General features: G+C 43.2%; 2 protein-coding genes across 3 annotated transcripts in view; both read left to right on the top strand.

The window, feature by feature from the left end:
- The first annotated feature begins 1,796 nt into the window (after positions 1-1,796).
- LOC144720239 (thyroid transcription factor 1-associated protein 26-like) lies at positions 1,797-7,527 on the top strand. Of its 2 annotated transcripts, none has more exons than XM_078596797.1 (4): positions 1,797-2,369; positions 4,806-5,133; positions 5,680-5,758; positions 6,167-7,527. In XM_078596797.1, exons 1-4 carry the CDS (start codon positions 2,243-2,245, stop codon positions 6,338-6,340), a joined length of 708 nt encoding a protein of 235 aa, XP_078452923.1. In that variant the 5' UTR covers positions 1,797-2,242; the 3' UTR covers positions 6,341-7,527. The 2 variants fall into 2 exon arrangements, with proteins under 2 accessions (XP_078452923.1, XP_078452925.1); XM_078596799.1 differs by having other exon boundaries at positions 2,221-2,418.
- Positions 7,528-8,632: 1,105 nt separating this feature from the next.
- LOC144720238 (uncharacterized) overlaps positions 8,633-22,811 on the top strand; it is a 99,563-nt gene continuing 85,384 nt past the window's right edge. Inside the window, exons 1-8 of the mRNA XM_078596796.1 lie at positions 8,633-8,893; positions 13,037-13,177; positions 17,114-17,280; positions 18,144-18,254; positions 18,898-19,066; positions 19,671-19,777; positions 21,290-21,420; positions 22,283-22,364. Of these exons, the coding sequence (XP_078452922.1) occupies positions 13,048-13,177; positions 17,114-17,280; positions 18,144-18,254; positions 18,898-19,066; positions 19,671-19,777; positions 21,290-21,420; positions 22,283-22,364 (897 nt within the window). The 5' untranslated portion in view covers positions 8,633-8,893; positions 13,037-13,047. The remainder of the gene's footprint in view (positions 8,894-13,036; positions 13,178-17,113; positions 17,281-18,143; positions 18,255-18,897; positions 19,067-19,670; positions 19,778-21,289; positions 21,421-22,282; positions 22,365-22,811) is intronic.

The following is a 22,811-nucleotide window of genomic DNA, read 5'->3' as shown; positions in this document are numbered from 1 at the left end:
CGCGACAGGGTATAAGTATTTCTATAAAAGCGAGATAACGTTAATCGATTCTGAAATCGAATTGGTGGAGCCGCAGATCGGGAATCGATCCGCCGAAGGTGCAAACGTGGAGGCGGGCGAGGCGCAACGACGATGACGTCATCTCCACAAGCGGGGTTTGTATTTCCCAGAGCATACAAGCATTGACACAGAAGCTGATTGGGCAATACTCGCCCGGAGAGGGCGTGGCCCTCAAAAGTTTTGACCAATCGAGGAGCGCTATCGTCTATCAACATTGCGAAATACAATCGGGAGTCACGAGCGTTGCGAAATGTGGACCCCCCCTCCCCACCGTGTCAAGCGGCAGCGAATGTTGACTTAGTGTGGGGGTGGGGGTCCATATTTCGCAACGTTCTCATGCGCAACGTGTTCATTTGCAGGCTCAATCCACTGCAGGATGAAAGCCTCCAGACGTGGCGGGCACCGCGATGGCCAGATGTCATCTTATATTTATACAGCTCCTTTATTGAAGGCGCTTTTACCAGGGATATGAGTGGTACAGCGGGGTGGGGGGTGTAGCTTAAGGTGATGCGGTGAATCGGGATGGGGTAATGGGGAAGGTGGGTGTAGTGGGTAGGGGCATCACAGAGGGGTCACCTTGGGATGGAGGGAAGGATTGGCCAGGGAGATGAACGAGGTGGTGGGGGTCTTGAGGTCAGTGGGTACGATCCCGACCCTGACGCCTGCTGCTGTATATTTGGATTCATACTCTTGGGTTTTTTCGGTAAAGTCACGTAGGTAAAATAATAATAAATGAAAATAAATCAATTATTTATTTTCATTATTATTTTACCTACGTGACTTTACCGAAAAAAACCTAAGGAGTATGAATCATTGCAGTCACGAAAGCTTCAAATCTAGAATGTATATTTGGAGTTTGCGTGTCTCTCATCATCATCATCACGGTGGCTATGAGATGTTAACTACCTCGCCTGGTCTACAGGAGGTCCGTGGGGTTCGATTCCGACCCTGACGTCTGCTGGATTTTTGGAGTTTGTGGGGTCTTTACTCCGTGTTTTCTCATCCTGATTTCGAACCACGCGTTTAGATTTTATTGGCTTACTGCTGTACATTTCCATGCGATAAAAGCCACTTCTTTGAGTTATCGTTTGTGGCCAGGTCGACTTCTAAAAAAAGAGCCGTATAGCTCCTGGCAAAATAATAAAAAAGTGTTTCATTTGATTGTGATTCACCACCCTGCTCCAGTGTGTGCTGAAGGCGAGGAGCGAATTACAGACACGTGGATCTTGTCGCCACCTGCAACCTGTACGACCTGTTATTTAAAACTTACAGTGGTCCCACAGACAAGCACTCTCCTGGCTCGAGTCTTCTTAGTTTACGAATAATAATAAAAAGATAAAATAATTATTGTTTTTTTATTTTAAAAAAAGTTTTTTTATTGTTTTATATTTTTATTATTTTATTATTTCCCTTCTACGTGACTTTACCGAAAGAACCAATAATATGAATCCCTGCAGTCACGAAAGCTTTGAATAAAATAAATGCACCGTTTACAGGAGACGCTTTTAGCATTTATCTACTTTGAGTTCGTTTCAAATGGTCAAACGTAGTTTCACTTGTTGGCTAACATTAAACATTTTGCTGTACATAATATAGGTGCTGTACTAGTGACGAATTGGCACGTTCTGTTTACGTGACAAACCTGACTAATTAGCTTTTTTTCATTTACGCTATCTAACCCAAAAAAAACTTATATTATGGATGATATCGGTCGCGAAAGCCGACTAAGTGTTAAACTGATTTTGCTGGACATCTGCGAAAAAGAGCTTTATAACCCATCGGATTCCTCCAGTATAAATACAAATTCTAACACGTAGGCTTTCGCGACCAATATCATCCATAATACAGAGGTTTTTTTTGGGGTTATATCGCGTAATATTTTTAGAATGTATATGCTAACCCCCAAAAAAACCTGTATTATGGATAAATAAAGATTATGTTGGCACGGAAAATTTAAACCCCCGCGCATTTACAAATCGCGTTTTTAGTGAGGGGGGGGCCTGCGGCGCTTTCCGTAGTCACCGCATCGACACGCGATTGGTTCCGCGTGAGACGACTTCTCGGCCAATCGCGGCGCCGTGCGGCGCTCCACGTGATCCTGCCTGAGCCAATAGGGCGCGTCCCAGGGTGCTGGTGGGGGTGGTGCGCGTCCACGTGGTCAGTCCAGAGTGGTCGTTCTGCCATGGAGGCGAGAGGGGAGATGAGCGACGCAAAGACGCACAGGGGCAAGGCTCCTAAACACAAGATGCCGAGCAGCAAGCGGAGGCACGGGCAGACGTTCAAGAACCCGCACGCGGCGTTCAGAGAAGGTGCGGTGCGCGGCTTCCTCGGCCACGTGGAGGAGGCAGGAGGCGTGAGGTCCGAAACGTCGCCGCCTCTGCCTCACGTCGGGGCCGGCCGGCCCAGCATCGCGACGTGAGGGGGGATAAAATTAGTAGCAGTTTGTGCCGAGTCAAAATGTACAGCTGTCCTCATTTGTTTTTCCTTGGAACCTTGCTAGTTGAGTAGTTTAAGGCGATGTACACTCGGTCCCGTAACGACAAAGAAGTGAAAACTAAAGTATCAAAGTATGAAGAAAAAATAATAATAGGTTTTACCCTTTCTGGCAATAAACATTTTCTGAGAAAGGGTAACCCCTATTTTTTCATACTTTGATACATTTTGTAGCTGCTCACCCGAGCTATAAATGCTCTCTGATGGTGGCATTGCCCTTGTACTGTTCCCATTTTGGTGTTCTGTAGTCTTGACACTGGCCTTAAAGAAGGCTGCTGTCTCTGGTGTTGGGTCAATCAGTTTCAAAGACAAATATCAGAACATGTTTGTTTACATGTTCACCATAAGTACCGTATGTGGTTTATGCAGACTTAATTCCTTGCAAAAAGGTTTATATTAGGTGTTTGAACACCGTAACGCCTGTTTTATTGCCAGAAAGGGTAAAACCTATTCTTATACGTTAATAGCGGTAATCTAGTCATTAAATAATGCAAAGCGCTGATTACACAACTTGGGGGTCAACAGTAATCGCCCCCTTTCGGAAACGATAGCAGCTGGCTCGCTGTATTTGAACACGTGCGCTGCTAAAGCTGCAACCCCGTGGCGATGTTGCGGGCGCGTTCTTCGTGAGGTTCCTTTAACACCAGGGGTGTGGGCGAGAGGCATTCGAGTCTGATGTTCTGTAGCGTCTAACATTTATTCAAAGTATTGTTTCATATTTATTGTCGTACTCCCCGCCCCCTGTTTAAACAAGCTCGCCCTACTGCGTTACGTCGTCATTATGGATTGGATCGGAATCCGTATTAATACTGAAGGAATCCGATGAGCTATGAAGCTCTTATTGTACAGATGTCCAGTTTGGGGTATGTCAGAAAGTTAGAACAATAAACAATACAACACGATAGGAGTTCACAGTATAGGAAATGTAAGTAAATCACTTTTGTATAACTTGTTTATTTTAGCAGGTAAGGCTCACTTAGATATAAAGCTCTTTGTTCAGAAGCGACCTGGCCACAATTGATCGCTCAACGAAGTGGCTCATGTTGAAATTAATAGCAGCCCCGCCGTGGGATGAGGAATTTTCATCACTGGCTTTAGGGTCCCCCCCCCCAAATGATCGCGTGAGCAGGGGACTTTGCTTAACGCAACCAAGTGAGAGGCCCGATTGGATGTGTTCCAAGGATCATGATTCACCCGGCGTACCTTGAATATGTACAGATTTCGATTTAAAGCTTTCGTGACTGCAGGGATTCATCTTCTTGGTTCTTTCGGTAAAGTCACGTAGAAGGGAAGTAATAAAATAATAAAAATAAAACATAATAAAAATAAATAATTCTCACGACGTTTCGGCCACAATGCAAGCAGCCGTCCTCAGGTGAAGATCAGGTCTGTCGGGGAGACAGCGTCTGAAACGTCGTGAGAATTACTTCCCTTCTACGTGACTTTACCGAAAGAACCAAGAAGATTTACAGATTTGTGGGGAGTCGACAGTTGGGACATGAAGATGGCCCAGGACGGGAATGAGAAGCAGACACCACATGAGTGGGGGAATACCAGAAAAAAACTATTGACCAACTGCACCGTGCCAAGCAAATGCAGAATTTCCACCACTAGTTTTGTATCGCATCACTGATCGTTTGAACAGGGATATGCTTTAGCGTGAATTAAACCATAGATAAACCATAGTGGGCTACGAAATTAACCACCTCAATCCTTGCTAAGCTATGTGAAAGACCACAGAGATGAATTATTTCCTGTAATGATACATATTTAATGTGCATTTCGTAACCCCAGGGATTCAATAATGGTTGTGATATTGAGTCTACATTTAACTTATGTGTGGACTGCCTACCCCTTGCGTTTTTGAGCATGGAAACACTTAGTTTAGGCATTGGTCATTGTGAATGTGTTGTCCGTTACAAATCCCCAAAAACCTAAGTAAAATCTATTAACCGCTGGGGCATATTTGTTGGGGCCCTAATTGAACATGGGTTATCATAGGGAAATAAATAAATGATTAACTATTAAGCTTCCAACATTGCATAATTAATCTGAAAGTAATGTTCACCAGTGCTCTTGACTTGGAGTACTCTTGTGGTCAGACTTCCAGTCAGATGTAACACTTAATAGTAATTATTTCACTAAATAATACAAATGTTATTGTTTCTGACAAGTGTTACATTTGTTTGTATATTTCAAATCTTAATTTCTTCCACGCTTGATGTGGCCATTTCTCAATTTCTCTCCTATAGATATGATTGCAAAAAAGAAGGAAATGGTTGTGCATAGGTACAAGAAGATGTTGCGAAAAATGGGGCAAGGGCCCTCCCTCCAAGGCCGAGTGACAACACAGCAAGGGCCTAGCCAGAGGGTAGAACAGGGAAAGGGACAAAGGTGGGGCCGGGCGGCCCAGCCGTGGATGGAAAGGCCTCAAGCGGGAAAGGGGGCGACACGACAGGAGACCGAGCAGAGCCCATCACCGGAGGTGGAGGCAGACTACCCCGAGCACCTGCGGCATCTGTACGAAGCGGAGGAGAAGGCACTCAGTGTCGCTGAACCAGAGATGACGAGTCGAGTGCGGTAGGTATGAGCAGTGGCGCAAATCTGACTTGATGCTGTCTTGCCAATATCTTTATTAGGAACGCGACGAAGCATCGATTTGTCAATTTAAATATTGTGTATGTGTAGTATAGCATGCTTGCAATTATACGTGTAAGTATTGATTGTATTTTGTTAATTATGTTGAAATGTTATGACAATTTTGGGATGAATGGAGTGAACTAGACTGCACAAATGAGATATAACACTGAAAAAAATATAAATGGGATTATTAAAAGCTGAAAAAATATAAATGGTGTTTTAATCATCATTACACCAAATCGTAGCAGTTAATATCACTGAGGATAAATCGTTTTATGCCTAATGTTTATGACTCAAACGTAAAACAATTGAAAAACATTGACTTCATTATCAGTGTTGTTTGTGATTATACTTTAAACTGGCATATCATTCACTTTTGAATTGTGTGTATATATAGTTATTTCCAAACAAATGTTCTTTGAAGTTAACGAAAATAACTGGTGATGGACGTTGATGTACAAAATTAATTTATGTTCTATCTTTCAGAAAAAAGAAACCAAGTTTATATCAGAAAGCCAAACAAGAATATGAGAGAATAAATACAGAAAAAGCAAACAAAGCAGAGGTAAGATTATTGCATGAATTTTATATGCATGCAACAAATAGCAACTGTGATTTACACCATTGGAACCTCCTTTGCCAGTAGCAAAATATGATAATTGTTTTTTTACCCTTTTATCTGGCAACAAAACTGACACCGTTTTTTGGTTGCATTCCGACCGCAGGTATTGTGGTCAATGCAAACATGACTCCTTGTTGCCAGATAAAAGGGTAAAAAAACAATTATCAACTGTGATGTTTATTAAGCGATATTAAGCATTATTTAAAGTAAAATGTGTATATGTCAACATGTTTACCATTATGACAGTGAAAGGGTCATTCGGTAACTGTAAATACATTACCTGAAGTAGGTCGCCTCTGTAATTTGAATAAACAAAGCCGATTCCTTTGCATGAATTAACGCGGTGTTCAGGAGATCCAGCGGCGAAAGGAGGAGAGGGAGAAGGCAATAAAGGAGCACAAGCAGCGCAGGCAGGAGACGTTTCGCATGCTCTCGCAGAAAACCAAGAAGGGGCAGCCAAGGCTGCAGCTGCAAATGGAGCACCTCCTGTCGAAGATCCAGGCAAATCGTGAAGCCACTCAATGACCACTGAAAGCTTGTCACGGAAGTCATCGACTAAACGACTGATATTTAGCTTAAGTATTCTCTGCCTATATCTGATCGAGGCCAATGTAAAAAGCTTTATTTTTTTTGAGCGTGTAAAATAACCATGAAATGAAATACAATGCAACTACATCCGTATTACAGTAGGAATTATATTGTAATAAAATCTAAACATTTACATTTAATAGAAACATTTGTGAAATCCACGTGTTTAAATCTGTAAAACCCACCTAGCCGAGTTCATAACAGTAAAACTTGTCTGTAATCGGATTTTTAGGAAAAGGGTTTAAAAGCACAGGTCCTGTGAAAGAACGGATGTTTGCAGAGCGTTAACTAGCATTTCTAATGTGTGAACCTGCTACAGGAGACAATATTTCTTAGTGTGGTCCAAACAAAGGCAATCGAGCTCAGAGGACACGTTCCAGAATAGCATTGCACAGCACAAAATGTGTCGGCCACCAGCATTGTGTTGTAGAAGGAAGTAAAAATTGAGTTTTTTACCTATTTCTGTGGACCTTTGTTCATATGCTTCCCTTGTAATGTGAGCTATTCATGAATTCTGAACTATTTTCACAATTTGGTATGACATTTTTCTGGAAGTTACAGCGAGCATCATCAAGCAGTTGCAAGATATCTGAATATTTGGCAGTCTTGGGCCTTAAATAAGAGGTGTGATGTCATCAGTGTGCATCCACAAGATGGCAGAAAGTGATACAAAGTTGATTATATATGTATTTTTTTATTCGCTCGATATTTTTTGGCAATACAAGAGTTGTGATATCGCATGGGGATGTCATCCTTTTCAACCTTCTGATTTTAGGATTCCTATTGTGGCCACAATTGATATAAACCATTGAGGTGCATCTTTAATAAGTTTCTGGTGAGGAGTCCATTAATCACATTAAACAAATCAAAACTTGTATATTAGATTGGATGCATGTATCATGAATGGAAGACGATTCGATGTAGTCAGTTAATGATTGTGTCTATTTATTGTAATGCCTCCAAAGCTTCTTTCAAGTTATGCATATTGCACTAGCGCTTTTCAGATTTCTATTTCTCAGTTCATTTTACATTTATAAAACATTGGTTGAATAGACTACATAATGTATTGCTTTGCGATGTTGATATTTGTTTGGAAACTTTTTTCAATAAAATGTGGAACTCAACTTTCTCTTTTGTGTTTTATGCCAATTGTGTTATCGGTGTCTTATGAAAACCCACTCATACCTCTCGCAGAGAAGTACTCCCCTTCTAAGAGAACAGTCCCCTGAAGAAGATATCACAGATCTAAAATAAAATTAACCCGTAAAAACAAAGTTTTTCCCTGTAAATCCTTTATATGCGTGGCGGCTAGAGTCCTCTCGTCCTCTGGCTTGAGATGGCTGCCACCTATGGGTCAGATGATTGCCTGCCACCATTAAGCAATTGGTAATTAAATATAATTAATTTTTTCCTAAAAAGTGTAAAATTTTTGAAACATTTTTTCACGAAAATAAATTGTCACGCTCAACGAGTTTGTGTGCAAAATGTCAGCTCGATTGGATCACGGGAAGTGGGTTAAAAAACGACCGAAAGATTTGCACGGTCGTAAGCGTGCAAGCAAGTGAACTTAATATAAAGGATTTAATAACGCGACCTCTTTCACACCAGGAGCGTCACTTTCCAATGTACCCTACTACAGAGAGATGCCATTCACAATAGTCAAACCGAAGTTTATTATTCATAGCACTTGAATTTAGCGCATTAAGTGAAGAGTTAAAATGCATCTTATTTGGGGGGAGTTGTGTATTCACTGGGGACTGGGCTGAGATCACGACCTGTTGAACGGTTAATCACAACTGGCTGGATTTCAAATTCACAATCTCAACAGTGCCAGCTCAAGTGCGTTCTCACCTCTTGAGCCACCTGGCTTTGTTAATTTAGCAAAGAGAAAAAATAATCGTTTTTAAAAATGTCCATGTTGAATATTCCTGCTTCAAGAACTTAACGATTTTAAAGTTTCCACATGAAAAAAACATGTATATGCGTTTTGTGGACTGCACATGCCAATAAAACACCACAGTGGTAGTAAGGTCTTTGGATGAATTCGTCCAGTATTTTCCACTTGGAGGAAATTAGACTAATTAATTGGAGATGCGCACATTCATAATACAATAGATGCACGTGCCCCTGATTTAGAACCCGATTTGATATACTGCAGCTTAGCTCGGTGGAATAGCATCGAGAGAGCCTTGTGTGAGCTCAGTGTTTGTGAATAATGGGAGGGGGGAGACCTTGGGACCTTTTTGAAAAGGCCCCGTTGCTGGGAAAGTAAATCTCGGCTGTAACCACAACACTGCAGCCCCCTTCCCTTGGAGGCTGCCAAAGGGAGGAGGCCGTGCAGAATAGAAGGGTGTAGATTGAGATTTTGTATCTCACTAAAAACGAGTATAGTCGTACCCTTAAAGTGTTTCTTTAACAGTTTGCCATGAAAATGTTTTAACGTCAACAATTGTGGTGGCACTACTGCTGTTGAACAAACATAACTATCTGGTAAGTTGTGTGTTAAAGTGGATTAATCACACTGCAATAGACGCTCATTCAATTATTAAAATAACGCGGTAGCTGTTCATTAAACTTAGTCACGACTGTCGTGTTAAATCTCAAGTTGTAAAGGAATCAATTCTGAGTAAATGAAGGTACAGTTGTGTGTTCGTGCCTGTACCAATATGAAACAACCTACACTGGAAGTGACGTGTAAACCTGTGAAATAAGCGTTGATGGTGTTTATTTGTTTATGACATTCATCATACAGTTACAACGTATCCGTGGGTGTTATTAAGCACACGTGTTGGTCGTGTACAAGTTACAAATGAACCACCATCAGCTTCCAGTGGGATCCCGACTAAGTATATCCATAAAACCGTGCGAATCGGTCCGTATAATTTTACTGCCCATTACACAACTATTTAGTTTAATCAATAAAAATCTAAATAGGTTTTTAAGGCTTGTTAAATTAACAGTTCACAGTGCTTTTAGTGTACAGTACTGGAGTTTTATTTGTGAAACAAATGTTGAGGGTTGACAGTGATCAATCTGCAGGCACCACCAAATTCGTTTGAGAACCACTGCAAACAAGATCCCGTGCTATTATAATAATTATTATGACACACCACTCTGTCATCCACTCTCTGCAACGTGTGATATATGACTGCAGTAGATCATCTCTTGTTTTTTTAAATTATAATCTTGTTTTTCATATTAACTACAGACCCAGAGTGTATGCAGTATATATATGAAAAAAACATGCTTGTTCCATTAGCATCGAATCAATTATAGCTCGTTCATATGTGTAAAGTGTCCTGCAACGATACAATCAACTCGGCGACAAAACGCAGTTGTATTGAAATTTCAAACGCGTGAAGGCTGCGACAATGGGGGCGGTAAGAATCGATCCCCTTGGCGAGTCGATAAATTGGCCCACAAATTGGTTGTCACAATTCGATCAAGAAACGCTTCGTTCGCATTGCGCCGATCTGCAGCATCGTCGCCAGTGGCATAAGTAGTACTAATCACATACCTGCATTTCCCATATCCCCTCCCTTTGATGCTGCTAATCCTGCATAATGCACGGGCATAAGTAGTACTAATCACATACCTGCATTTCCCATATCCCCTCCCTTTGATGCTGCTAATCCTGCATAATGCACGGGCATAAGTAGTACTAATCACATACCTGCATTTCCCATAAATATGCTAAATTCATATTGATATGCAAATTATTTTGTCAAGGCGCCCTTTCCCCCCCTTCCAACCCAGATTAAATATACGCTCCAAGAATGGTGTTGTTTCATTCAGACGCTGTCTCCCCGACAGACCTGGTCTTCACCTGAGGACAGCTGCTTGCGTTGTGGCCGAAACGTCGTGAGAATTATTTTATTATGTTTTATTTTTATTATTTTATTATTTCCATTCTACGTGACTTTACCGAAAGAACCAAGAAGATGAATCCCTGCAGTCACGAAAGCTTTAAATCGAAAAATGAATAAAGCGATCTAACTAGCATTTATCGTTTAAAAAACTTTCCATGTTTTTTACCCCAGTAATTACCCTGTAATCGCGAAATTTGTATGGGATAAGGGTAAAAGGTAAGGTAAAGGTAGGCTCGTTCTTTTTTACCTTTCACCTTTTACCTTACCTGCTAAAGGGTAAAAGGTAGGGTAGCGCGATTGTATTGTGGTAAGATAAAGGTAGGGTAAAGTTTCTCTTGTTTTTTTTACCGTTTAACTTTTACCTTACCTTGCCGAGGCCTAGCCAGGGTCAGCGGCGGCGTGGTGTATTCCGCAAATATGCCCGACTGTGAGGGTGGGCACAAGCCGGTGTGAGTAGGTTAAACGTTGAGTTTTATAAGGGCACCACGGGGTGACCAGCCCCTCCCCACGCAGCCCCACCCCTCCCACCCAGCTCCACCCTCCCCACCCAGCCCCTCCCCACCCACCCAGCCCCTCCCCACCCTCCCTCCCCACCCAGCCCCTCCCCATTCTCCCCTCCCCACCCAGCCCCACCCTCCCCATCCAGCCCCACCCTCCCCACCCAGCCCCTCCCCACCCCACCCAGCCCCTCCCCACCCACCCAGCCCCTCCCCACCCAGCCCCTCCCCACCCTCCCCTCCCAACCCAGCCCCACCTTCCCCACCCAGCCCCTCCCCACCCTCCCCACCCAGCCCCTCCCCACCCTCCCATCCCTACCCAACCCCTCCCCACCCACCCAGCCCCTCACCTCCCCACCCTCCCTCCCCACCCAGCCCCTCCCCATTCTCCCCTCCCCAGGAGGTTCCTACCAGTATTAATCGGTGCATTTGTGCGTCGTTACACAAGCTGCTTTTTATACGTGCGCATGTTGAACTTCTTTCGCTCCCTACGTGGCCAACCGTGCCAATCGGTGGTGCGGGGGGAAGGACAACAAACTAAACACAAAAAGCAGTTTAGGGTGAGGGTTAGGATTGTTAGGGTTCGGGCTTATATTAAACATTTTTGAGTTAGATTGCGTTATTTATAAATGTGTCGTAACCCTCCACCACCCGACACGGCCAATCTGTAAAAAAATTAACCCGTAAAAACAAAGTTTTTCACTATAAATATTTTATATGCGTGGCATCGGTTTTATTTTATTATTAATTTCTGTTTTTCTTGAGTAAGAGTTTCATTTTTATCACATTGGTATTTTAAATAAAATATGAAAAAAAAAATTCCCTAAAAAGTAGAAAACTTTGGAAAAAAATTTTCACGAAAATAAATTGTCACGCACAACGAGTCTGTGTGCAAAATGTCAGCTCGATTGGATCACGGGAAGTGGGTTAAAAAACGACCGAAAGATTTGCACGGTCGTAAGCGCGCAAGCAAGCAAGTGAACTTAATATAAAGGATTTAAAAAAGAGTCACGTTGACAAAAGACAAATAGTTCACTACTATAGCCCACCGGTGTATTGAGAGTGAATCCACAACATTTACAATTTTTGAGTAGTACGACGTTTCGCTGGTAATTACATCCAGCATCATCGGGCAATTTGCCAGAATAGTGAAGCCCTCCACCTGCTTACGGTCTTAAATAGAGCAGCAGGGTGACGTCATCATTTAATTCAGGGTTCATAACTCCTTTTAGGAGTCCCAATTCCAGCGCAGTGCAAATATAATAATATTCAGCACTATATATTAATTTTAATACTAATCACCGTGTTCTATACTCAGGAAAGCCACATTGAGATCTAAACACTTTTACTGGTAGGAATCTGGTTACACCAGTCCACAGGGGATTATTGTGTCCGTCGTGCAGGGAGGGGCTGGGTGGGGAGGGAGGAGCTGGGTGGGGAGGGTGGGGCTGGGTGGGGAGGGGAGGGTGGGGAGGGGCTGGGTGGGGCTGGGTGGGGAGGGGCTGGTCACCCCGTGGTGCCCTTATAAAACTCAACGTTCAACCTACTCACGCCGGCTTGTGCCCGCCCTCACAGTCGGGCATATTTGCGGAATACACCACGCCGCCGTTGACCCTGGCCATTGACCGAGCAACCCAACGTTCCTACCAGCTCCCTCCGCAGGAATGTGTTTTTCTTTTCCGAAGGGTCCTGCATCGGAATGTTTGGCTCGTTCCGTTGATGAGTGGTTAGCTTCCCCATATTGTTACAGGCTCGCCTGGTATGCATGAGGTCTGAGGGTTCGATCCCGACCCTGACACCTGTATATGGGGATTTTTCGTGGATTTTTTTTCTTTCTCCGGGTCCTCCAGGGTTTTCCCTCCACATTTAGAAACATGCGCTTAGATTATTTTGGCTGCGATACATTGCCACATTGTTTGTGGCCAGGTCGCTTCTGAAAAAGCGGCTAATAGCTCAGTGGGTTTTACTTTATAAAATGAAATATAGTTGAGTTTTTTTGTGTGATTTGCTGACCTTTCCTACACTTTGCACTCATATCGTGTTTTTGTTTTGTCTGTTGCTGTAACGTTCTGACCCGCCCCGAATGGACATCTGTAAAACAAAACAAGAGCTTTATAGCTCATCGGATTCCTCCAGCGAAAAATAAACATGCTGACAATGAGACCACGAGTCAGGCTCTGGCAATGACCGTCGTACAAGTGACAGATCCTCGGTGTGCCGCACTTGGCGTGTCGGTCTCATTTCATCCATGTCCCTCCACCTGGCAGGCGGCGAGGAGATGTCTCTGTCCACGAGGATTCGCGGATACACCGCCTGGGCCAACCTGCGCATGGAGGCATCTGGTTGCTATGTCTCCAACGTGCTCGCTGAGCTCTTCACTGGGACCAACCTCCGAGCTCTGCTCCTGAGTATGGGGTGCAACCCAGAACGTCGGGGAGGCACGACACAGTTAATGTTAAACTCGAAACGAATGTGAATTGGACACAAATTACGAGTCGTGGCATGGCCCGCATTTGTTTAGCATGCCGCCTTTTGCTCTAGTTTGATGCACATACAAGGTGCTTAAAATGTTTTTTTAACACTTCTGAGAATTTGCAACAATACCACGAGAAATGTGCCTCCGGCCTCTGGAGACCACCTGGATAAGATTCCAGGCACGTGTTGACAATGATGGCGAACAAGTGGAAACTATTTGACTTTTTGAAGCTATTAACATTAATTTGTTATCATGTTACAGTGCATTAACCGTTCTTTTTCCAGTAAAAACGATAGTCCCTTGTAAGTGTTAAACATTTTTGAAGCACCCTGTATATAAAGGTAAAAAACTGCCACGTGTTAAATACTGTATCATCATGGGACCTCTTTTGCCAGTACCAAAATATACTAATAGGGTTTTTCCCCTTTTTTCTGGCAACAAAACTGACACCTTTTGCAAGGAATCATGTCTACATTAACCACAATACCTGCAGTCAAATGCAAACAAAAAACAACACTCTGGTAATTTATGCATTGTCTTTTAGTAAATACTGTATCGTCAACATTTGACTTGATAAAAATGTTGAAGGTGGGCTGAGTCCTGAGTTGAGACGTTGCAGGTCCGACTGAAAACTCCTTTCTTTAGAACTGATTTTTGTGTTCCGTTTGTTGTCCTTCCCCCGCACCTCCAATTAGCACGGGTGACTACGTACGTTGCGAAATAAGTTCAACATACATACTATACATGAGAGGCAGCATTCTAGACTAGGGTATTATTCGGTGGAGTTGTGGCTTAGTTGTTAGAGCGCTGCTCTGTGAAACCTGCTACTTAGGGTCGTTTCAAGACCACAGCTAACATCAATAGTGAGTGATATTTGAACCGACCTGGGCCCTCCTTAGTCAACTCCAAATTACCAGCGTGGTGAAGAATGGTCATACAACCCCCATGATGGACAGGGCATGGGGAGGCCTTCAATACAGTGGATTTACAAAGGTCTGTTCATTATATTTGTACTTAATTATATGTGTAACACACGCACGCGCAAGGCATGCAATAATGCGGTTGTTCACACGGTGTTCACCAACACCATTGAACTCAATCTTTTGCCAGGCACTTCAGAAACTCATGAATAAATCAAAACATTTGACAGATTAGCCCCTTAGAGCTTAGGGCACGGCAGGGTCCCTTAGATGACATAACACACACAAAACATATACAAATGCGGTTCAATATGAGCAGGTTTTGTGTACTTGCGCTCCCCTGAATCAACTGTGTGGGTGAAGTGATTTAAATGTTGTAAATGTTCGTGTAACCGCAACCTAGTACGAGTAAGAAATCCTGTATTTCTAGTACATATTTACATTTTTCGTGGTTACCCAGGAAAGCTTAATTGAGTCCCATGACTTGTTCAGCAGAGTCCTGCCAAGCTAGTTGCAGCAGTAGGCTATGATTACCATAAATATATTCCAATTGAGTACTTTATATATTTTTTTTATTGAAGTAACATTATGCTGTATGTGAAATAATATGGCAGAGGCGTCCCAGGACCGGATATCACTCGTCAGGAATGAAACCCGGAGTCGTTGGGTTCATAGGATATGAGTGTGTGAACCACTGCACCACCATTCTGCCGGAATTAGACATGACCTTGGTATGATGATATACTGTTACATGCTTCAACGCTGATACACCTGAGTTGGGTAATTTTATTTACAGAATGATCTTAAACATATACTGTGCTGTAGATATTAAGAGTGTATATCATAATGTACATACTTCCAGACCGTTACTCAATCCGCTGCTGAAGGCCAGTACGGCTATTACATTCTTCAGTGAGATGCAGATTATAGCTGTCACTGAGTGTAAAAGCTGTGCAACATCATCTGAAGCAGGCAGCGAGATTACAGTTTATATTAATCAAGTATGAACGTCTACGTTAGGCCAGTGAATTCAGCTCTATTGAGCCGTATCTGGCAGGAATACTGTTCGCGCATATCAATTGCAATCACTATCTGCTGTAACAACTCTCCAAAAGCCAGGTCTGAGAGACATTCAGTGTTTTTGTTTGATGATTTGCGATGCTAGGAATGGGTAAATCTATTGCTAATCTTTGCCTGCACGAGCTGTACATCTTCAAGTGTTTCCCGTAATATACCTTCATAGTAAATTGGTATCCCGCGTAGTTCCATGGTCTCCAAACTGTATCCGTAGATTTTCCTGACGGCTGAAACTGCTGCTGCAGGCAACTTATTTACCGCATCCCTCCTTGAAGTTTGAATCTAATTTATAATGGATTCTATCTCACTTCAGTTTTAAACATGGCTGCAAATGATGAGGCACAAGGCCTCCTTTGAGGTCCCATTGGTCCTTACAGAGGCCCCCCCATGGATTTAAGGCCACCTGACCCCCCCCCCATTCCCGACGCCTTCTCTTGGCACAGCGAAGGGTTTACGTTTGCCATAATTGTCATTAGCACTGGAGCTATGCGTTTTAGAATCTAGATTGAGAACTCATTTCTTTAGAACGTTATTTTGTGTTTAGTTTGTTGTCCTCCTGCCGCACCTCCGATTAGCACGGTCGGCGACGTACGGTGCAAAAGAAGTTCAACACACATACATTGCCGTAAAGGAGGTGAAACAATTGTTTTCCGTCACCAAAATCCAAATTGTACGTTGATGTACATTTTTTTTAATAATTGCACCATGGACGACATAATACATCTATTGTAAAAAAATTTTAAAGTAATTTAACGGTTTGTTTCTGCTTTGTTGTACTATATTTATTTAAGCCCAGATCTCCCTTGAAAGATAAACTTCTGGTCTCAATGAGCCCTTACCTGCCCATAAATAAAGGTCATGTGTGTACAGTATATATCTTGAGGTTGAGCGGTAGACCACTGGTTTGCGCCCTGCGCTGTGAACCCGGCCACCTGAGTTGAACTACCGTCCAGGGCTAACACCGGTGGTGAGAAATATCTGAACCATCCAATGGTGCCCCCCTTCACCAATCCGCACTGACCACTATGGTAAAGTATGGTCAAACAACCCCCATGACTGATGTGGCGTGGGGGAGCCTTGATCCAACAGTGTGTTGACATTGGGCTATGTTTTTATTAATCTAGATCCAGTGGTCAAAATTTTAATGTAGAAGTCCCAGCATGACACCTATTTGTATTGCCGTTCCCCTCCACATAAACATCGTAGTAGAGGAACAGTTCTTAATAAGTATAACCCGTAAAAACAAAGTTTTTCACTATAAATCCTTTATATGCGTGGCAGCGAACTTAATATAAAGGATTAAAATATATATTCGCCTGTGGAGGACGCGGGGATCGGCCCCGCGACCTTTGGCATGGGAAGCGAGGGCGCTACCAACTGCGCTACTCCGCCACGGCCTGTGGAGGGGTTACGCTCTGGGCTCTTACACTCTGACGTTCAGCCAAAGCCATGAATGTGTTCTATTTGAATATATGTAAAATACATTTTTTTTGCCTAAAAAGTGTAAAATTTTGAGAATTTTGTTTTCACGAACATTGTCTCGCACAACGAGTCTGTGTGGAAAATGTCAGCTCGATTGGATCATGGGAAGTGGGTTAAAAAACGACCGAAAGATTTGCACGGTCGTAAGCAAGCAAGCAAGCATGCAAGCAAGCAAGCAAGCACGCAAGCAAGCAGGCGAACTTAATATAAAGGATTTAAAAGTGCCAATATACATGTTTGGTGTTCTGAGCAGTGCCCGTATGTCGTATACCGACACATGTTAACCACGGTCTATATCTGAATTACTTTCACTTGGCTTAACATTACCGCATGTCTCATGTCCGAGATGAATTAATTGCGTGCTGCCCTTGCTTGCGTTTTATGTGCAGGCCTGGCTGGTCATGCGCCGCAGAGGTTGCAGGGCCTGGATGGGCTTACAGAGCAGCAGAAGGAGACGCGGGCCCGTTGGTTTGTGGAGGAACTCAAGCGGGCCGGGGTGGTGGCAGCCGACACTTCGATAGACGCGCGCATGTTTGCCCTGGGCAGCAACGAACATGTGAGCCGTACATTGTTAGACTGTGGTCACGTATAGTGGCTTACGTGAGTGTTGCACAGCCGGTTTGATTTGTATGGTAGCCACTTGCGGATTTTGGAATTATTTCCTATCTTTTAGAAGAAAAAAAAACAGCTGGTGATTTTTGTTTACAAGTTTCACATGCATTTTCGATTGATAAATTGTATCTGTTGTGGTTTTCGGGATTAAGTTAGATGGCTCTGTGGCTTCAATTTTGGTCCTCATCACCAGCATGCTGTGTGGGCAAGTGCTGTATGGTTGGGTTTCATTCACTACCCACTCCCGGTCAAAGTAAATTGAGATGAATTTCACCTAAATTCTGAAAAATAACATTTACTGTTTTCACCTGGACTCCCTTAGTACTTCCAAACAAAACGAGGGCCCCATACTAGGATTTGTTTTACCTGTTAAATGAAGTAATAATAACGTGATGTATTTATCCAGTAAAATCTCACCGAGTCACAAGACTCTTTTGCAGGAAGATCCTTAATTGGGATATGTGGTCAATTACTTGAAATTAGATATTTTTTGCATGTAGGAAGAAATCAAATGACCTGGAGAAAACCCATGCATATAAGGCTCACACAGCTGGGTTCGTGAGCCCATTTTCCTTTATGCCAACCCCTGGCCACATCGCAACCAAATTGGTTTGGAAGTTTAACAAATCTACATGGCCCACCAACCCTTGACTCCAAAGTGCTGAATTACAAGTTTGAGCAAATTCCTCCACCAATGTATCCTTTAAGGGAACACTTTATTGTTTACAAGAATGTGCGCTATCTCAAGGTGTTTTCTACGTGCTGAATGCAGGAAACACGTGTTTTCTTAACTCTCTGGCTTATTAGGTGTTTGACTTGTTTTGGGACCTCGTGGCACGTGACATCTGGTTCACGTGGGAGAGGTCCTGCCACCTGCAGCTCGATGACGATGAGGCACTCTGCTCCATCCCCTTCAAGGTGCTCTCTGCGTTGATGAAATCCTTGGTTTGAAACCAGGCAGCCGCATCTGATAAAAATGTTACTCTCATATGATGAGCAAATGGTAAAGTGATGCCTTCTAAAGACGGTTACTGCATCGCGCGCTTTTGGATGCACTTCTGCAGCCCTCTGGAACGCTCTTCCTTCCGATATTAGGAAGCCACTGGAGCTATGCACTTTAAAATCTGGATTGAAAACTGATTTCTTTAAAACCGCTTTTTGTGTTTAGTTTGTCCTTCCCCCGCACCTACAATTAATGTGGTTGGCTACGTACAGTGCGAAAGAAGTTCAACATCCATATATACATACGTGTGTGGACCAGAAGCAACTTGAAGGGACCTCAGAGGTAGCTCTGTGATGTCTGCTTCCGTGGGCCATTCTCTGTCACGAACGGTCGCACAGCTGTTGCGAGAGATCCGAATGGATACTTCGTCTGACGACATAATGCAGCACAATCCAGATGAACTTGGTGTCAAATGACAAAAAGTTAAGCAAAAAATTATTCACACACAAAACAACAATCACAGCTTCAACAATGTTCATTGGCATTTGAGGGGAGATGCGAATACTCTACGATTTTTAACCTGAACCTTCTTGCCCTATACTGTGGTCTGGAATGCAGTGGACACCCAGAGTCCCTGCTACGAACAGAAGTTTAGGGTCGCTGAGCTCCGGAGAGAGTAATTCTCTCCTGCGAGGCACCTCTGGGTTTGAAAGCCTGCCAGGACATAGCCTGGGCTCTTCCCCTAAAACCTCCTTCAGCGTCCCTCCAGAGTCTGAGCCATTTCCAGGTAACACCTGCATGTGGCCTGTCGATGAGGCGAACAGCACTCGATTGCATTGTCAATGAGGCGATTGCACTTGCTTGAATTAAATGTGAATAAAGTACAACGGCGCATATATGACTGTCACATACCCAACCTGATCAATTCACTGCCTGCCCACACAATGCATGTAACTCTCATTTTCTATAGATGTACAAAAATCTAACTTTTTACACGCAGTAAAGTGTTCTTACTCTTGCATACATGTGTTTCCTTCCAAGGCCCAGTGAAACATTTCCCATGTTTAAAGCAGTCCATGCGTTACTTTTTGTGCAGCAACCTATTTGTGGTGCATGGTGTAACTGGCATCTTCAGTAGGTGTCCACAAATCTGATCTTTTCACATATCCTCCTGTAACTCAGGAACCATTTGAGGGTACCCCCTTACCCAACCCGCATTGACCAGCGTGGTGAAGTATGGTCAAACAGCCCCAGTGACCAACACAGCGTTGGGGAAGCCTTCGTCTGGCAGTGGATTGACAAACAAGCTAGAAATTATCCATTTCCCCCAATTGTAAAAATAGGGGTCGTAACCTCGTCAGGTTTCATAGGCGGTGTGGTTTTGTCTGTAGGTCATGAGGAGGCTAAAAGGTACAACAAGAAGATTTCCAAGGGAGGCCGTGAACACTACCCATCACCAGAGAAATGCATCCTCAGCATGGTCAATGCTCACCTCAAGGTGTTTCTCAAACTAGGTCTACAGAGACACTAGACACATTTCACGTAACGTAAAATAATTAGCAGCGTCCGATATGGAGGATATAAACAAAAAAAAGCAGACAATGCCCCCCATAAAACAATAAAGCAGTCCAGAGTTTGCTTGTGCTGAATCCATGTTGATGAAATAATACAATGCCAGAAGGCCGTGCGGCCGATTGCATAAGATATACTTACATTTGATGTGGGGAGCGGGATATATGAAGGAGCCAATGTCTGCGAATATATTTAGCTATTGATATTCTCCAAAATTATGCTTATGATTATTTAGAGTTACGTAATATATAATTTTGAATGAAGATAGGGCCGATATATTGCCTGTATCAGCCATTAACATGTGCCATACCCTTATCTGTAACATATAACAGTTCACCAGGATTGATTCAAGCATGCCTGAATCTCAGTTTCACGTAGAGGTGTGTTGCAGGACATGTCAATCAAGTATTCATTATGAAATAGAGATTTTTAAAGTTTGCATATTGGTGAAAACATATGCTCCATTTTCACTTTAGTAACGATGAAGAGCCGACATAGCATAAAGAGAGAAAAAGTCGTTTGTATTCATCATTGGTCGATTGTTTCACGGGCTTGATTACATTTTAAGAAACGGCTGATAAAGATCCATATGCTGTATCTTATCGTACACCAGAGCTACCCGATCGTAACAGCTTGACAGTATTTCTTCCTAATTACAGGTCATTCCTCGCATTTATAAATCCCCCAAGTCCCTTGTGATGTTTTAATGGCACAATTTTTGTTTTTTGCTAACAGAGAGCGCCATCGTGTGGCATAATAGCAAAGTGCACAGGATTTTATGGTTGTCGATAAAGGCAAATGTTTAACACGTCGGCTTTCGCGACCAATATCATCCATAATACAGTTTTTTTGGTTAGATCGCGTAAATATATAAGTGTATGGTTAAACCCGCCACCACCCGACGCAGCCAATTGCTAAGGTTTGTCACGTAAACTTAACAGGACTTTTCCACAAATCTGGCTGTCACCTGATAAAACTAGTTGCAATTACTGGCGAAACGTCGTACTCAGGTTGTAAATGTTGTGGCTTGGCTCTCCAGCACACCGGTGTGCTGTACTAGTAACACATTTGCACGTTCTGTTTACGTAACAAACCTTACTAATTGGCTGTGTTGGGTGGTGGCGGATTTTAACTACACATTTATATATTTACGTGATCTAACCCCAAAAAAACCTCTTATGGATAAAGGGAAATGTTTCCCAAATAAAAATGTGTTTTTCTGTTCAGCGTCGTCTGTGTTGCTGACCTTGCTCCCAAGGGGTGTGCTTATATCCAGCTTCTAAGCGTTGCGATCTTAGTACGGTATCGATAACGAACCAGCAATGTGCAGTATATTTAATCTCGAGGAAGGAAAACAGCGTTCCGCTTGTTGCATCCAAACGTATCCCGTCAACCGAGCGAGGGTTTAAACCGTAATCACGTGTGCGCGTGTGCTTAGGTGGAGGCAGAGGGTAGGCAGGGACTCTTGGTCTCTTGTATGGAGGACCTGCTGAACTCTGCAGTGCTCTGTGGCCTGGTCAACATCTTCATCCCTGAGACGCTCCCCACTGAGCTCCTTCCCAATGACCGGTAAGGGAAATATGCGCGCTGGGGTAACTCCACTCATGCGGGTCAGAGAGACTCAAACTAAGTTTCTGAGTGCCACTTGCCACCTATTTAATCAGTAAACAGGAATTTTACTTCGGTTGCCAGGCGCATCGTGCAAAGTGCAAACCATTGCACCATCGCTCCCCACCAGTGGCGTAACGAGCGTGGGGCAGGCAGGGGGTGCCTTGCCCCCCCCCCACTCATTGGTGGCCAAAGCTACGAGTTGGTACCTCCTTAATAACCACCATGAGATCATTTTTTAACAACAGTGTAAAAGAACAAAAACTTTTTAAAACGCGGTTACATTTTATTTTCATTACTTTAGTTAGAGCAGTAATGTTTGGCTTCCACAAAGTGTGAAACTTAAATATTGGGGGCCCCACCTGACCGATTGCCGCACCCTTTGAGCTGATAATGTAGTCACGTCACTGCTCCCCACAAAAATATACACACATATACTCTAGTAAGCTCAAGGCAATGCACGAATCCTGTTTACATTGCATGTGAGTTGTGTGTGTGTTTGTGCATGTGGTGTGGAGAGTGGTGATAGAAAATTAAAAAAAATATCTCTGGGCCCCACCCTGGGTGAACAAAAATACATAAACTAAACTAAAATAAGGGCCTAGTTAAGTATTCACTATTAGCATATTGGTACTGGGGAAATAACGGACACACCACCTTGTCATGTGCCCCAATACATCTCCTTGCTAGCATCACTCCCCAGCCAAGAGCATGTAGGGATTATTGGGGAGTCTTTGTGGGCTAGTGCTCACTTAAGGGATACTTGCTTCACCAGTCTCTTTGGAGAAATGGAGCACCTTTGTCTTTGTGGTGTGTTACAAAGATGGACGATGAACTTGGCTCTGAGGACAATGGAGGAGATGCTTCACATCTCCACTTCTTTTGCCCCCGAAGACCTGGTCGAGGTGAGACTTCTGAAACTGCAATTGTGACTCGTCATTGTGTCATAATTACTCTACTCTTAGGCACTAAAGCTGCTACAATCGATTCTCCATCTGTAATGGGAAAAAGGTTAAAGGTGCAGCCCTGAAATTGCTCGCTCACGGCACTGATCGTGGATGGCCCTCCACTAGAGGGAGGTCTATAGAGCTTCTCTGGAGGGTATTTTGGCATAGTCTCTCTCTGGGATTTGTCACATGTCCAATAATTGAAATGGCCGAGACCTCCAGCAAAATTCTTCATTGAACGTTTTCTCTCTCTATCTCTATACAAACGTTCACACTTTGTAGAGTGCGTGGTGTTCACAATGTTCAGTTAACCCCATATTTGAAAGAATATATGGCTGAATATAAATTATTAACATGTAATGCATTACTTCTAAAACCCCAGTTATTATGGTTGGATCATAACAT

Source organism: Lampetra planeri, chromosome 8, assembly GCF_965212315.1.
Source record: "Lampetra planeri chromosome 8, kcLamPlan1.2.h2, whole genome shotgun sequence".
Taxonomy (NCBI): domain Eukaryota; kingdom Metazoa; phylum Chordata; class Hyperoartia; order Petromyzontiformes; family Petromyzontidae; genus Lampetra; species Lampetra planeri.
This window is presented reverse-complemented; position numbering and strand designations above follow the sequence as displayed.

What these genes read in the sequence shown, in the direction of transcription:
- LOC144720239 (XM_078596797.1), top strand. Translation starts at nt 2,243, where the DNA reads ATGGAGGCGAGAGGGGAGATGAGCGACGCAAAGACGCACAGGGGCAAG. An exon ending in GAGATGACGAGTCGAGTGCG is followed by an intron (nt 5,134 to 5,679) that starts GTAGGTATGAGC and finishes TCTATCTTTCAG; the next exon opens with AAAAAAGAAACCAAGTTTAT. An exon ending in AAAAAGCAAACAAAGCAGAG is followed by an intron (nt 5,759 to 6,166) that starts GTAAGATTATTG and finishes CGCGGTGTTCAG; the next exon opens with GAGATCCAGCGGCGAAAGGA.